We start from the raw sequence: 16,576 nt of genomic DNA, 5'->3' as shown, positions 1-16,576 counted from the left end.
AATATTAAAACAGTAACTGAATAATGTGACAAGTTCCTATTAGAATGACATGCCCTTGAATAAACAAGGAGAGCAATCACGTATCAAGGAAATCTTTAACCGCGCCAACCTCAGAACGTGCCTAACAAAACACTTTAAGCCCAATTCCTGGTTTCCAAACATCCCAACTGGATGTAATATCGGGATTACAATGCTAAAACGCGCATTAAATGCGTAATTCAATTAGAATATCTAGTATTACGCAACCTATACGCAGCTATTTACAAAGACGACTTAAAATTAAGGCCACGTCGTCAAATTTAAATTGAGTTTTGCCAACAGTAATTTCATTTAACGTACAAAGCTCGCCAAAATAATAATTGAGTTTCATGATGAAGCAGCTATTCAGTTGTATTTTAAGGAGCCTTCATTCTAAATTCCTTTTATTTATAATGGACTAATCCCGTTGATGGTGATAATGTTCTGTTAATTGTTTATTTGAGCCAACACATGTCATTTACTCGTTGTCACAAAAGATTGGTGTCTAATCCTGGTCATAAGACTTTATTTCTTCACTCTGCTGTCTTTTGCCGCTCTTGCCCAGTTCTCTCTGTTAGACTAATTTGATGCTGTATATTCAGTTTTTTTTGTTAATACAAGTTTTCCATCATCGCTGACATATATCGTTTCTTGAGGCTCTATCCACTACCACTTTAGCTTGGCGTTTTTTTAAGTTGGTACCCCTGGGTCAGCCACGGATCTCCACATTTTTAATTCATTTATATATGAATAAAATTCAATACATATTCGTAGTTATTTAGTCACGTTGGAAATTAGTCTTTTATAGGCGGTTAATAAAATGATATGTGTAAATATTGTCATTCACTGTATCGTCATGTTGCGGATATTCTGATATAAGAAAACTGTAGATTGTGAATGTTCGCTAAAACTTCCCTCATACAAAAAAAAACAACAGGTTTTCTTACCCTTAGCAGTGGGGGATTCTTAGAATGGTTCGGCAGTGTGTCGGTATAGTCTGTATGAGACAATACCAAAAAAAAGTTACTTATCCAAAAAAGTAAAAAACTAAATTCCTCGTATTGCCCACCATTTAGATACTGCATTTAATAACTAAATTTTTTCTTCTCTATTCTTATAACTGGGTAAATTTACCGACGTGTAAATTGTAATTTAAAAAAAATTAACACGCCGAATAACGTGGTAACGCATGATGCAAGAAATAGCGTTCCTAAGGCGAAAGACTTACAAGTGAAAGATGACTGAGTCTATTTTCACTTACAGCCAGCCCAATTGACGCTTGAAGCCGGAATCTAATAAGGTCCCGCAATTTCCGACGCTAACGGCTCTAAGCCAACAGACCGGATTTATTTGGACCCCGGCGAAAACTCTTTTAAGAACACTTTCGAGAATATACGAATGCCTTAAGGACATTGGGGTAAATGCTTTTGTAATAAGAGGACTTCCTGATAGGGAGCGGGCGAAAATACAAGTCCTAAATGACACATACGTGACGTGAACTACCTACTACGTTAACTAATTTATATATTAAATGTTTAAATGTATAAATTATTAGGAATAGCTCGGTAGAATAAACTCTACTCATTTAAAAAAAATTCAATACGCAATATAACGCAGTAAACCAAAATAAATTTTGTTAATTTATTAGATCATCAATCAACGTTATCATCAATCAATTACGAATGAATAAATTAATGAATATACTTTCATTACACACCACAAAAGGAACATAGAAATAAAAAAGCATAACAAAACAGCGTATACAATTTGGCAATAATTCATATTTTTAAATCATTAAAATGATGATAATATTTGAACACAGATTCATAAAGCTTAACGTCATTTTATGTTAATTCTAAAGTCAATTTGATATTTATGAAATGAGTTCATCTTTTAATTGTCCATAATAGTGTTCTCCATAATATTCTCAAAGCCGTGTGTAGTCCATCAATTTTCACAGGGCCAGCGTGGTGGACTACGGCCACCCTTCTTATTGTGGGAGGAGACTTTAAAACAATAAGTCCAGTTCAACTACCGTCCTATGTTTATAATCGCCCATCTGAAGATAATGGATTAGATTGATTATTTATTTCGGGCACATATCATCTACTAAAAAATATATATTAAATAGGCCAGAACGCATATTTATATAAAACAAGCTAGCCCCAGCGCCATCTGTCGGGCTGATTTGTTAATCTAAACCATCCAGGGTGCCACCCAAACGCATACCGAAAAATTCATTCAAATCGGTCCAGCCGTCTAGGAGGAGTTCAGTGACATACACACGCACGCAAGAAATATATATATAAAGATGTACAAAGTTGAGTAAAGATACGTTTACAGAAAAATTAAATTGTTTTATTGTTTCGCAATTGATGTGAAAAACAGACGGTAAAAACCGCTCATAAAGCACTCCTCACATCGGCCGTCAATTAAACCTCGCCATCGGCTCGGGTGGATCGACGTCTTGGATAAAATGGTTTATTTGTAACTGTACGATCAACGGAAATTTATTTTAATAGTACTCTTGGTTTAAGAGCTGGTAGTTTTACAAATAACATGGTTTCCCCAAGGATTGTCTGGAAGCCTTTTCCTTTGCATACCAATGTTTGTGGAAATATATTGCTGTGTTCGTGTTATTCGTAACGAATATAGTGTGTTTTTCTATGCATCTAATATGGGTTTAGAATTTTAAGTAGTGAAAAATTTAACTGGTCATGGACGGGACTGCTTGGCACAGGCCTCTTCTCCGCCGATTTAACAGTCTAAAGGCACTTACCTACTCCCCTCCGATTTAAGGGCATATATCCATCAAAATGCTTCAATCTGGCTTGGTGGGTTTTAATGACTACTATAAGTCTATTCCATGTTTATAATGATAACCCGCACCAAATGTTTAACGTGCTCTCCGGGGAAGTGCGATGTAGTTCGCCAATTTCTTAACACCGAGCTGATGATGTGCCAGCCACTCGTGATCCGTAGTTGAACATACTAGACCAGTTAGCATGTTGTGACTGTATTTATTTGTGCAGGAATGGAACGACTACAAGCTGAAGTGGAACCCCGATGACTATGGCGGCGTCGACACCTTACACGTGCCTTCAGAACACATATGGCTACCGGACATCGTGCTGTATAACAAGTAAGTGAAACCATTGTTTTGCCTTCATCATCAGATCCACCGATTACCGGCCCACCACAGGACACGGGTCTCCTACCAGAACATAACTTTTTAAAATTATAAAAAAAGCAATGTGTCATATCTTGTTTCAAACGTGTCTTATAAGTAATATGGATCTTTGAAATGTAGATCGAAACTGCGACGTTTCCTACTAGATGACGCTACAGTCGCTATAAGACGTGATGTGAAAAGGTAAATACTAATTTCGGCATCGACGGTAGGAGAACCGTAGCTTAATTGGAGAAAGCGCTCAGGCCGCGATTGCCAGACAGTCGCAAGTTGAAACCCTGTCGGTTCCGAAAAAAATGTATATGTTTTTTAAATTTATAAAATTGATAATTCCTCCAATTGTAGGTAAAAACACTTATCCAAATTACAAAATATTAATAATTTATAACATCCACGTATGCTTGCGGCATGGCTTTTGAATGCCCAAGCAACTGGCGTTCAGGGCTCCAGAGTGAGAAACCTCCTCACAATACGCACCGTTTCAAGGATTACTGCCTTCTGTATCCGACCCTTGATCCAACAACCAAGCGAAAGCTTCTTAAGATGTTAGTCGAAGCTTCTCGCGAGAAGACCATTGACTGAAACGACGATCGTAACAATAACGGTCGACTCAACACCCCACATGGCGGTAATCTTGTGAGGTTATCGTACCGGGGTTCTAACTCAGCTTTCCCGAAAGCACTAGGCTATCACTGCACCTTATGCTGTTACACGAATAATATTGTTTTTTAAACGTATCGCCGTTATGTTGATATTAAGTCTTATTAAGTCCTATATTACAGCTTGCACAATGTACGCTAAATTTGTGTGTGAAAAGTGTTTTTTTTCTGCTATCTATACAATTGCCTCAGATGGATTGATAGTATTGTGTTATGATGATGGCCGGATGGAATTTATGCCGGTCAAATTCAAATAAAGAAACTGTAATGAGACTTTTATATTTGAATAATCTTATCCTAATTGGCCTACTGTTTAGTATTATTTTTTTGTACTCTTTATTTGTACACCACATCAAGTTCAGAAAAACAAATGTTTTCATGAAACTTAGATAATATTATGTTGTATTCAACATAATATTATCTAACTTTTATGGTCTATATTACTATTAATTGTATTAACTATTTAGATTGATAATATGCAATTCACATAAAACATTTAGTCCATTTTCAAAAACAGAAGCTGAGCTAGGTATTCTATTTTTGTTTAAGTAAACATCTAATAAAAATATTCATGCTTGCTAAAACAACATAATGCCTATGCAAGCTTTTATCCCTCGTTTACCTTCCTGCTTATTTTATTTATTTACCGATTAATATCAAATATGAATAAAGTTTAACGTGTTATTTAGATTATGCCCGATGATCATAGACAAATGTCTTCCAAAGTCAAGAAGATGCAAGTCATCGATTTTGATCAACGTTGTTAAGCGAATACTATCGAGTGATTTGTGCTGTTAAAATAAATCATTGAAAAGCCTTTTAAAAGTATTAATTAATAAGACTTCAAGTTTGCATTTTATTTTGCACGTACGTGGTTAGAGTATTAAATACCCAAACATAATAAATATATCCTTGGGCAATAATGCTTGGGTATTAGATTCTCTATCAAACCAGCCCCAAACAAGGAATTCGGGTTTTTATCTGGCGTAGTCTGGAAAACATTTGGCCATCAATTATTATTATTAATATTCACATAATAGCAAGTGAAAACTATCATTAAATCTCGCAAAGCCGCATTGTATCAGCGTAAAGGAGTCTTAAATAACTTTGTCATATGAATGAGGAAGCCTTTTCCACTGCCTGTGATGTTATAAAGCTGAAAAGTGCACACGACCCTCTTTATATTAATCTTACTCAAGAACTATTTACGATAAAATCAATTTAGGAAAGTTTGTCTACAAACTTGCCTCAATCCTTAGTTTTACTATTCCAATTTCTTTCAATGAACGCAAACTTTGTCTATAAAATGTGATTTTATTTGGCGGTCCCCTTATCTCTTCTCGGACGACTACCATTATTTTACATTATCACGATGACTGAGCAAGTTTATCACAGCTTCTAACCACGACAAAAACTTCCCTTTGAGAGCACTCCCTCGCTTTCAAATACGAACTTTGGAATTATACCCGTGTCAGTGCTGAAGCAATTTTACGGTTAACATTTATATAACTTCTTAAGTTGGTAACTCTCTTAATCATAATTCCAGATATTGCGGACAGTGACGATTTATCTCGGGGTATTAATTCCAAAAAAAATATTTTAACAGACAAAGTTTAAAAATCCGAAGGCTTTTAATAATTTTAATAAGTAATTTATCGAATAAGTATGGATAGGTCGATTATAAGTTAGACTTTTATGGCCCTAAAGAGATACTAATCAAAGCACATTTTTTTTGCTATGATAATACATTTTCTTTATCTAGCGGGGTCACAAAGGTACTGTGTCACTAATGATGAACTAAGTTTCACCAAGCGGCCGTAAAAAAAAACAGTATGACAACCAAACGTAAAACTAAATGTAAAACTGAAATGGTAACCTGGTAACGAAAGACGCAGCGTTTCTATGCCAACTCTAAGTTAACGGACGACAAACGAAACCAAATAAAGATTTAGAACACAGGCGTTGATAAATAGAGCTCTTAAATAAATGGTAAATCAATAAGCAAATTTTGTGCATCAGAATCTCTTAAAAGCGAAGTGGAAGCGCGAGGAATTTTCGCCTTCACTCAAGCCTGTAATTCGATTGGGGCCATCTCAGCCGTTTTTAAATCCCATATATTCCAACGCCAGCCATTATCACTGGCAGTTCACCGCATTTCTATGCATTAACGCCAACCAGCCGTCCCGATCAAAGCACAAAGTTGCTTATCGCCTGTGATATAGAGTTGAAATTTAAATGTGGTCCGCTTAACGGCAGAGAATGTGCCTAAAGTTGGCCAGGCGGAAGGCACGATAAGTGCAGGCCTTAATCTAAATAGCATCAAGGTAGAATTAAGCACGGTAGGATAAACACTGACTAAATCGCATCAAACAAGGGCAGGCGCTTCTTTCAATTGTAATTGCGAAGGAAGTAAAGGAAAGAATTAGTAGCCAAGCACTTTTATCTTTGCAGATAGAAAGTCTAAAAGTAGTAACGATTGTTTGAACGAATTCACTGTAGAGACACAGCTAATCCAGGCGTCTTTTTATTGCAATGGATTCAAGAATTCATTTTGATTACGACTTGCTGCTATTTTGTTCTTAACTTTAACAGATATTTAGATTTAAGATTTTTTATTACTTATTGTATCTTTTTGATAGTATTTAAAATAATATACTTTTTACGTCTAATGACTTTATCTAAAATTCCACTCGAATACCGTTGTTAGCTTGAATATCATGCATAAAGGATGCCCACTCATGCATGATCGGACAGAACTTGTGAGCACTTGTGTAGACATGCTTGTTTCACAGGAAAGCAATTGGCAGCTTCCTGAATCCATTCTCAGAATTGCAATCGATTTGTCGCATTGTCACTGTTGTTTCGCTTATATCGTAAGGGATTTGTTTCCAAGAAAATATCGATTTTTATTAAAACCTTATCATTCGACTAAATTCAGCACTGCGCAGATCCATCATTAAAGCTGCATATCTAACATCTAAATCCTTCTCAGCTATTACTTTTCATAGGTCTTTGCTCGGGTATTGGGAGATTAACAGCGCCGTTTGGAATCGTCAATTTTAGGCTAACTTTATAGTAGGTAGTTTATATTTAAGGTCAAGGCGAGGTAAAGTTTGAAATAAACTTAGGTGTTAATCTTTTGGAAATCTGTATCGAAGTAAAAAAAGATTGCTATTAATTTTCCACAGTTCTATCTAATACTTCACTTGACAAATGCTTAAGCTGTCTCCGAATATACTTATACTTATACACACACTCTCACTCATTACACACACACTCACACACACACACACACACACACACACCCACACATACACACACGCACACGCACACACGTACACACGTACACATGTTAATCTACATAAATTTCACTGTACATAAACTTATTTAACAACGCAACTTACATCTATTACGCATATTACGGATATTGTTATGGAAGAGCGGAGTCTTCTGGTATAATTGTAGTACTACTACATCTAACAGAGGGTCTCAAACTTACAATCTTGTTAAAACTGTAAAAATCTGATAAAAATAAACTATTTTTGATTTTGATTTTTGATACTTAAAATATTCTGTTCTCGGTCCTTCATTCTTCATCCGCCAGTGACTTTTCTGCGACTTATCTGCTCGAAATATCAATAGGCAATACATTTGTCGTGTGAACGGGAATAAAATAAATTTTTCCATATATTTCTCCCGCAGAAACTTTATTACCGTCTTCTTTGGAGCCTCAATTCCCGTTCTTGATAGGTCTTCGCCTCGGCCCATAAAATTTCTCCTTACGTTTATTTAATTTCGACACAGGTGCGCATCAAGTATTATTTTTGCTCGACTGCGTGCAAAAAATTGAAATATTGTCAGGGTTATCTCATTTAATAATATTTATAATGCTTGCAAGTTTAGATTGAGATCTTTTACTGCTTAGTTACTTACACGTTTTTTAAACATAGCTACAGTAGCTTTATCACTGATAAATTTTACTAAAAAGGACCAACAAATTGACTTTGGCTTGGCAAGGTTGGCGACCTTAACAATTTATTAAGTATACTCTTCTATGGAAAGGTTAAAATTGAAGCAGTGCATGGTTGCAGGAAGGATACTTACAGAGTGCCAACTCTTCCGATAATATTTTAATAAGTGAGTCGTCATCGCTTTTTTTGGCTTTAACAATTAGGCATAACTAAAAATAAATCATGTTATCAAATCGAATTTGATAAAGTGAGTATCATAGATAACAAAACAGACAACAAGGAATATAAGAAAAAAATGAATAAGAAACTTTGTGAATGTTTTTAGAAGTCAAAAGTTTTGGTTTTTGAGAGATAAGTTTAATTTTGGTTTGGGTTTTGTTTTTTTAGTGTGGGAAGCTTTTGCTTTGGCTAGTTACCACCCTACCGACAAAGATGTGCAGCTAAGCGATTTGGTGTTTGGGTGCGATGTGACGTAGAAACCGATTAGGGGTATGACTAACATACTCCCCAACAGGTTAGCCCGCTACCATATTAGACTGCATAATCATTTACCACCAGTTAAGATTGTAGTCAAGCGCTAAATTTTTGTGGAATATAAAATTAAAAAAGACAACAATTCAGCCTATTTTAATAAGAAATCATTAATTCGTAAACCTATCTACTTAACTTTATTTAAAAATAATATAATGTTCCTTTATCTTACTTATGAAGTAAACAAAAGCAATAGCTCTCCTAATCTACATAATTCCATTGTATAAAAGCATAGTTACTAGTTAACGTCCACTGTTATTTTAGTGAGTGCACAGTCTAGTATGAGTACATCATGCAAATAGACGCAGCTATGAGACGTTGAGGTCATATTTTTAAATTTAAACGGATAGAGGTTACTGTATAATGCACCTGTGACTACCCTAAAAGCTCTCGCGAATATTCGGTGTAAATTTTACTTTTAATGGCACCACGCTACATAATGGAAGACACCAAGGGCCATGTTTTATGAGACAATTTTCACGGATGTGAAACTTGGCTCTGACAACGCTTTTAGACACGCCGACAACAAAATTTGCTTAAGTCAACCGCAGCCTTGTCTTGAACGAAGTGTTTTGAACTGAACTGACGTCTTTAATTACGACTTATTTACACGGTGCTAGCTGCTGACCCGACAGTAACTCTTCATTAACTCTCATTTCTGTAGTAAGATTTATTTTATTTATCACCCAGTAACCTTACTGTTCCAATAAATATCAGATATTTTATTGAACAATCTACAACATATGACTAGCCCGTCTGGACATAGCCACTATATAAGGAGCCTATTATTTATTTATTTTATTTATTCATAAGACACACCAGCAATTTATTGTAACAACATTCATAAAAAAAAAATATTTTGTGTTAGAATTACAAATTATGTCTAGTGCCATTACAATAATCAATTATAGGTGTATACAGCATTATCGTTGTTATCTCCGGTCAAATTATAAAAAATTAAAACTTAAACGGGTAATATAATAAAAACTATTAAAAATGTAATGTAAATATGAATTGGTCTATTATAACAGATAGATAAGTAATATAAAATTAAAACTAAAATTTATAATAAAGATATTATTAATGTTTAATTCACATACTATTTATTTCTCAAACTTTCTAGGGTATCGTGAAAGATCTCAATGTCAGGGTTGCTCAGGTTGATGAAACGGTGCATATTAAATAAGATCCGTAGAAGAAAGAGAGAGTGTTAGCTAACGAACTGCCAAGGATTGCTGGATTTTAAACCTCTAAAAGCTGAAGTGATTGCAAAATACGTGAAAAACGCAAGGAATACAAAACCTTTATAATATATAGAAAGCACTTCAATAGTATATTGACATATAGCGGTTAAGATGACCATAGCGACCAATTTTATATCTTAAAAAGATCATATTGAATATTATGCTGAAACTTCAACTATTTTTATCGATCTCTGTATACATATATATTACACATATAACTTCTTATTTACACACTTTTTAAATATTTACTATTCTTTCTCCTTGTTTAATTCTATAAGCTTTTATTTATTTCTACGAGTTTCACTAATTAGATTTCAGCCAGTTAGTAATAGAATATTCATTATTCATTAATACAATTTCTTAAACAAGATAATTTTGCTTTGTAAGTGAATATACGATCGTCTTGGCGTCAAAGAAGTCGTCACATACTTTGTGTTTTTCGTACCATCGTGTCTAGACAGGTATATTAAAAAGTTTTCAAGAACACTTAATACAACAGTGTAAGCGTATTTTGCCTTTGTTTGAAATGATAAATTATTATAGAGCTGAGTTAAAGATGCTCTTTCACTGCTGCGCACGGTTAAGCCACGCACTCACCCTTAGCTATGTTTAAAAAGCGTATTTCACGTACGACATAGCTTCGTAGACTGATTCTATGCTGTGTAATTACACGTGCTAATTTTAAACTCTTGCGCATTATCATCAACATCCTATGAATGTTTTACTGCTGGAAATAGGATCTCTTAGGCATTTAGGGCCCTGTTCCCCCACGCTGCTTTGATTCGAGTTGACGAGCTTAAGGAGCGCTTAAGAAATGTCTGATTAAACATACACTATTTTCTAACCGTCTGTAATTTGTTGTTAAACTTGCTGCTACGATTATATGAACAGGGCAGGCATCAATATGAGGCTAAGTGGAAACGTAGCATCATGTAGTATGGAAAATCATCATCATCTTCCTCCTCAATCCATTACCGGGTACGGGGTTCCGCTCAGAATGAGAAGGGCTTGGTTGGCCAAGTGCGGATTGGTAGACTTTACATGCTGAGAACATTATGGAGAACTCTCAGGCATGCAGGTTTCACGATGTTTTCCTTCACCGTTTAAAGCAAGTGATATAAAAATTGCTTAAATTAAAACGCACATAACTCCGAAAAGTCAGTGATGTCAAGCGTGCTCGAACTCGGTTTCCACGAAAGAAAAGCCGAAACCTTACCCTCTAGGCTATCTCTGCTTCGTCTGGAGAATATGAAGATAAAATGCGATGCGCGTACGTGCTTAGATTGCACCGCTCGCTGCAGTGGACTTGTGCTTTTATTTCTTAAACTACTACCAACTAAAGCTTAGTGGCAAACGCTGTAAGTTTTATAACGTCTGATTTGTCTTATTACGTCGACTGCTAGCTACTGGGAACAAGATATATAACGTCAATGCATCACTTCGGACCATGTACTAAGAAGCTCAGCAAGCTATTTGCGGTCGTCGACGGCGAGCGATCCTCCCACAACCTGCCGTTAATCGATTACATTGGCGATCGTAAGCACTTAGGTTAACATTTATCTCGCAAACAACCAGCAATGGATATCGTTTTAATTGAAAATTACGTGGATAATAGCACCGGGACTATTGTTGTTAATACAAAAGGGTTTGCGGATTAGATCAACAAACATGATGTTAATTAATGGGCTCTGATCTCGTAAACTAAATAGAGTTATTTGTTTGATGTGATAATGTTTATAAGGGGTATGGAAGTGATATTATAATTAAATGTTCATTTGGTTATAATGGCGGAGATTAAGATTTATGTTGGAATACCTATTGTCAACGGCATCTCAGTGAGATTTTCACAGTATCACCGTACGGTGCCGTAGAATGTGCTGTAGAATCCATTTCGGCAACGAAACTCAATCTAAATTCCCCATCATTTTTAAACAAGTTGCTCCTTAAATATTTTCAAATGACAATGTGAGATGGTGATAACAAAATGAATACCCGATTAAGTTTTTTAAAGGCCTGTTCTTAGACGAGGGCGCGTTTGGATCCCTCGTAGCTTTAGTTTTAGGTTTAGGAATGTAGTTATCGCCATCACTACTCACTAACATGTAAATTTATGCGGGTTGTAGTCACACTTAATTTATATAGTGAAGGAGTGCTGAATAGAAATATTTTTTAAAATTATGCATAATAAAAACACTACACACACACTACCACGTATTTGACACACACGCATATATTAAACTCTTTTTTGGATTATAATTTGTCAGATAAGATAAGCATATTAACAGTGCCAGTGCTTAGGCAAAATCTGTGATTTTCGAAAATAGAACCTTAATAATGTTGATGCTTATTATTTAAATCAGTTATGCTCGAATTTGGCCACCGCGGGACGCCTAGTAAGAATGAAATCTTTGTGAATTACAACAAGTATTTCTGTTTCAGCGCGGATGGTAATTACGAGGTTACGATCATGACGAAAGCCATCCTGCATCACGACGGCAAGGTCGTGTGGAAGCCGCCCGCCATTTACAAGTCATTTTGTGAGATCGACGTCGAGTACTTCCCCTTTGATGAGCAAACCTGCTTTATGAAGTTTGGTTCTTGGAGCTACGATGGGTATACGGTAAGCGTAAATATACTTCTTCTAAGTCTTCCTTATTACCGTACCGTAGCTGTGTTTATCTTCATTATCTTTATTAACCTATTACTAGTCCAAAACCGGCTTAGGTCTCCTCTCTGAATGAGAAAGTTCCGGCAGTGGTTCGCCATGCTGGCATAAAATGGATTGGTAAAATGCACAAGCCTTTGAGAACACTCCAAAGTATGCAAGTTTCCTCACAATGGTTTCCTTCAACGTTAAAGCAAGTAATATTTAGTTGTTTCAAAAACTAAACTAAATCTGAAAAGCCGAGGCCCTCCTGAAAGGCGGGCTGGGTTAAGTTTCCATGGGATTTTAAAATAAAGACTTAGGTACTTATTGATTCACAGCTAAACTGATCTTGACAAAGTAACTGGATTTTACTGAGGTACCAACCTATGGTGAGGAAATGGACGTTATCGACCTGTACAATACTCGTAAAGCTATCGGGCCTTGTCATTATGGTACTGCTGCTAATCAATGCAATCCAAAAATTCGATCCTATATTATCTTAAATTAACACTGCCATCTGAAGATTTCGATTCAATAACGCTCGCTATTAACTACGCAATGTTTCCAAATTCAAATTTAGTTTAATTCGAAATAGAATAACCAAATTCAAATTGTTTATCGCTCAGCGTTCAACAGTAAACTTTTAATCCTATTATGAGTTTTTGGTGAACGTAAAAATAAATCAATTTACAACTGAAAGGTAACACGGATTTAAATGGGTTTAAAGCAATTGCAAAAAAAAATGCCTGTTCAATTCATGCCTGCTCAGTTCATTCAGTGATTGATCTGATACAATAATACTGACGTGTTTTTCATTTAAATTTCCATGTTGCTTTTGAAATTTATATTATGGTGCTGCTCAAAAAGTGTTAGATGATTTAAATTTACAAGAAATTATTAATGAATTGGGCTATTTTTGGTTGCCTGGAAGAGAACGTTATGTAGCTATTAGGGATGTTCTGTTTGCTTTTTTTTTTATTTGCTTAGTTTTATTGTACACAAAGTACAATAAAAGTGTATTTATTATTTATCCTTCACTCGATTCAATATTTTTCATTAACTTCACAGAACAGTCAGTAAACATAAGACTCTCTGAAGAACTTGTTTCAAAAGTTCTGAACGGATTTAATAAATGAATGTCTAATCACTGAATATCTGGATGGGATTTTTTGTCCAATTACAGCAGATTAAATTTCTTTTGAACAGATAATATTTACAATATAATGCTTAACACTAATCCTTTTCTTAAATTGAAAGGAAACCCAATAAAGATTCTTACCATTATAGTAAAGTAATCTTACTAGGATGTCAGAAGAAATATTGGATATTGCCATCCGATAAATAATGTGGTCGATGAGATATGCTTGCCAATGAAAGGCGGGAGTTATAAAAACTTCGAAACGGAGTTTAGAGATAGGCTTCTGAAAGACGGAACATCTATCTATATCAAACTAAGGAAGCCAATAAATCTGGTCGGTTCCTTTCTCATAAATAAATCGACGGCTCACATCTACGGCTTATATCGTCTTTATGTTTGTGAAGCTAAGGATTATTATCATATTTTATCTTTGTTGTTGTTTTTGTTTTGTTGTATTGGCTATTATTTTTATAGAGAGTAAGTTAAAGACTCAGTGTAGTATATTTACATAACAAGCATAGACGACGCGCATCTATATCGCTAGACACAAATGTATGGCACCCAAAAAAAAAGTTATAGTTTTATTTACCACTCATATAAATATGCCTTCACTTCATTTATTTATGTTTTCTTTAAGTCGCTGCTATACTTAATCTTATTATCACAGCAGTGATAAACGCTAAGAAAGATATTGTTAAATTGAAGTGTTTCATATATCTTTCTGAATACAGGTTAATTAAAAAGCACCCTACTCGTCCCAACCCGGGATCGAACCAAGGATCACGTTAATCTTTAGTCAAAATGTTTACTAATAATTTAATGTGGAAGTATATAATAACCATATGTCATCATATATCGATGCTAAGTTAAGAACGGGAGAAGTTTTAGCGCGTGCACTTCTTATATTTCATATCTACATTCAATCAATTTCTTGCAGGTGGATTTGAGGCATTTAAAACAAACACCGGACTCTGATCACATAGGGATGGGCATCGATCTGTCGGAGTACTACATTTCCGTCGAGTGGGACATCATGCGGGTGCCGGCCAAACGGAACGAGAAATTCTACTCTTGCTGCGAAGAACCTTATCCTGATATAATTTTCAACCTCACCCTTAGGAGGAAAACTCTCTTTTACACGGTCAATCTCATCATACCTTGCGTTGGAATATCTTTCCTATCAGTTCTAGTATTCTATCTTCCGTCAGATTCGGGAGAGAAAATATCACTGTGCATCTCTATTTTACTGTCACTGACCGTGTTCTTCCTACTGCTAGCAGAAATTATCCCTCCCACTTCACTAACAGTCCCTTTACTAGGAAAATATTTATTGTTTACTATGATGCTAGTAACATTGTCAGTTGTAGTCACTATTGTGGTGCTAAACGTAAATTTTAGGTCTCCAGTCACTCACCATATGGCTCCGTGGGTACGAAAAGTATTCATAGATTTTTTACCTAGAATACTATGTATACAAAGGCCAGAAAAACCACCTGACGACGATGAAAATGATAAACCAACTGAGGTAAGAAACAGAATACCAACTTCCCAACTAAGGTTGAAAAGTATCAAGCCAGTTGAAAAATCCTTCCTTTTTGAATAATTTAAAGTATCTACAAAAAATATACTTTCACAGAATTCCACTGTATAAAAGCATTTAATTAAATTTATAAAAGCTCTTACAAATGAAGTTTTGCGTAAGAGAATCCTTTGAAAAACGAACACGATACTTTTTATTTTTTGAGTTTTCTTTATTCATACCATTTTCTATCGGTACGTATTCAACATAAACAAAACGCTATTCCAGTTGTCTGCAAACCACCCTTAACAATACCCATTTTAATTGTCTTCAGTCGCAAGACTCTTTTGGAAAACGGTCCTTTCAACAGTATTCTAAATCCATTGTGTTTCGTGTGTTTCGAGAAGATATCGCTTCCAGCCCAATTTCATTCCATTTCGATTTTCCTTTATTACTCAGTGCCGGAGGGCTTAACGAGCGTGCGCGGCCTGTGTTATTTATGTTACTCTGGTGGCTGCGGACGGATCTCGATATATGAGAAGGCAGACGCGGCCCGAAACCGAAACCTTCTCTCCAACCTAATTGTGCGCCGGCTTAAGCTACGTCGATACACAGATCCCCCAGAACAAGAACTGACGTTTTAATCTCGGAGAATACCGCCACGATTCCCTATCTCTGTTTGATACTACGAGCTTTACCTCTTTGCTCCTCCGTAAATAACTGACGTACCATTTAACTGATTTAGGTAATTATTTTAGGTGCTCACAGATGTCTTCAGTGGTGATGACATGGACGGAAAGTTCAAAGAATGGGCCTGTGAAGAATATGAACTGCCAGGAATGCCCCCTTCACCACCTCCACCTCCGGGTGGTGATGACGAACTATTTTCCCCACCCCCAGGATCCCCTTGCCGCTTAGACCTCGATGATTGCAGTCCATCTCTAGAAAAACCTTACGTGAGAGAGATGGAGAAGACTATAGAAGGTTCCAGGTTTATAGCGCAGCATGTTAAAAATAAGGATAAGTTTGAGAGTGTGAGTTGTTCTATTCAATGAAACTTTTTATATTTCAACGAGTCTTCCATTGATTTTTTTTTAATTTCTCAGGTCGAGGATGATTGGAAGTACGTCGCAATGGTTCTGGATAGAATCTTCCTGTTCGCGTTCACGATAGCCTGTGTTCTCGGTACGGCTCTAATTATATTCAGAGCACCGACATTCTACGACAACGCGAAGCCTATAGACATCCTCTACTCGAAAATTGCCAAGAAGAAGTTGGAATTGCTCAAAATGGGCTCGGAAGGCGACCCGGGTCTCTGAAATTCGTCTTACGTCTTCGGCCACTCGCCGCCGAAGACGTTCTGGGAGCTGATCGTGATGTGGTGGCATGGATGATCGATGTAAAGCTCCCAGGTGGGAATCTGTGAGGCGAGAACTTGTCTTGTGCTCAGTGTGGTGCCAAACGCTAGACGCGTTATGGGACGTTTTTACGCCCACCGTGCCAAAAACCGTCTTTTTATATAGATAAACTCTTTCGCGAGACTGTGTCCGTCGTTAGTCGAATCAAGAACAAAGAACCTCAAGGTCAGGGCCGTTTTGTGTTGACGTCGAATCCGCCGTCAATATTTTTTATATTCGAATCGCCGTATTAAGCGTATAT

General features: G+C 36.1%; 1 protein-coding gene across 1 annotated transcript in view; it reads left to right on the top strand.

Moving 5' to 3' along the window:
* LOC120632584 (acetylcholine receptor subunit alpha-like 1) overlaps nt 1–16,239 on the top strand; it is a 99,921-nt gene extending 83,682 nt beyond the window's left edge. Inside the window, exons 4-8 of the mRNA XM_039902504.1 lie at nt 3,051–3,160; nt 12,053–12,233; nt 14,336–14,923; nt 15,676–15,951; nt 16,024–16,239. Coding sequence (XP_039758438.1) covers nt 3,051–3,160; nt 12,053–12,233; nt 14,336–14,923; nt 15,676–15,951; nt 16,024–16,236 — 1,368 coding nt within the window. The 3' untranslated portion in view covers nt 16,237–16,239. The remainder of the gene's footprint in view (nt 1–3,050; nt 3,161–12,052; nt 12,234–14,335; nt 14,924–15,675; nt 15,952–16,023) is intronic.
* The last annotated feature ends 337 nt before the right edge of the window (nt 16,240–16,576 follow it).

Source organism: Pararge aegeria, chromosome 20, assembly GCF_905163445.1.
Source record: "Pararge aegeria chromosome 20, ilParAegt1.1, whole genome shotgun sequence".
NCBI classification, from domain to species: Eukaryota; Metazoa; Arthropoda; class Insecta; order Lepidoptera; family Nymphalidae; genus Pararge; species Pararge aegeria.
The sequence above is the reverse complement of the archived record's forward strand: the minus strand, read 5'-3'. Positions and strand labels throughout refer to the sequence as shown.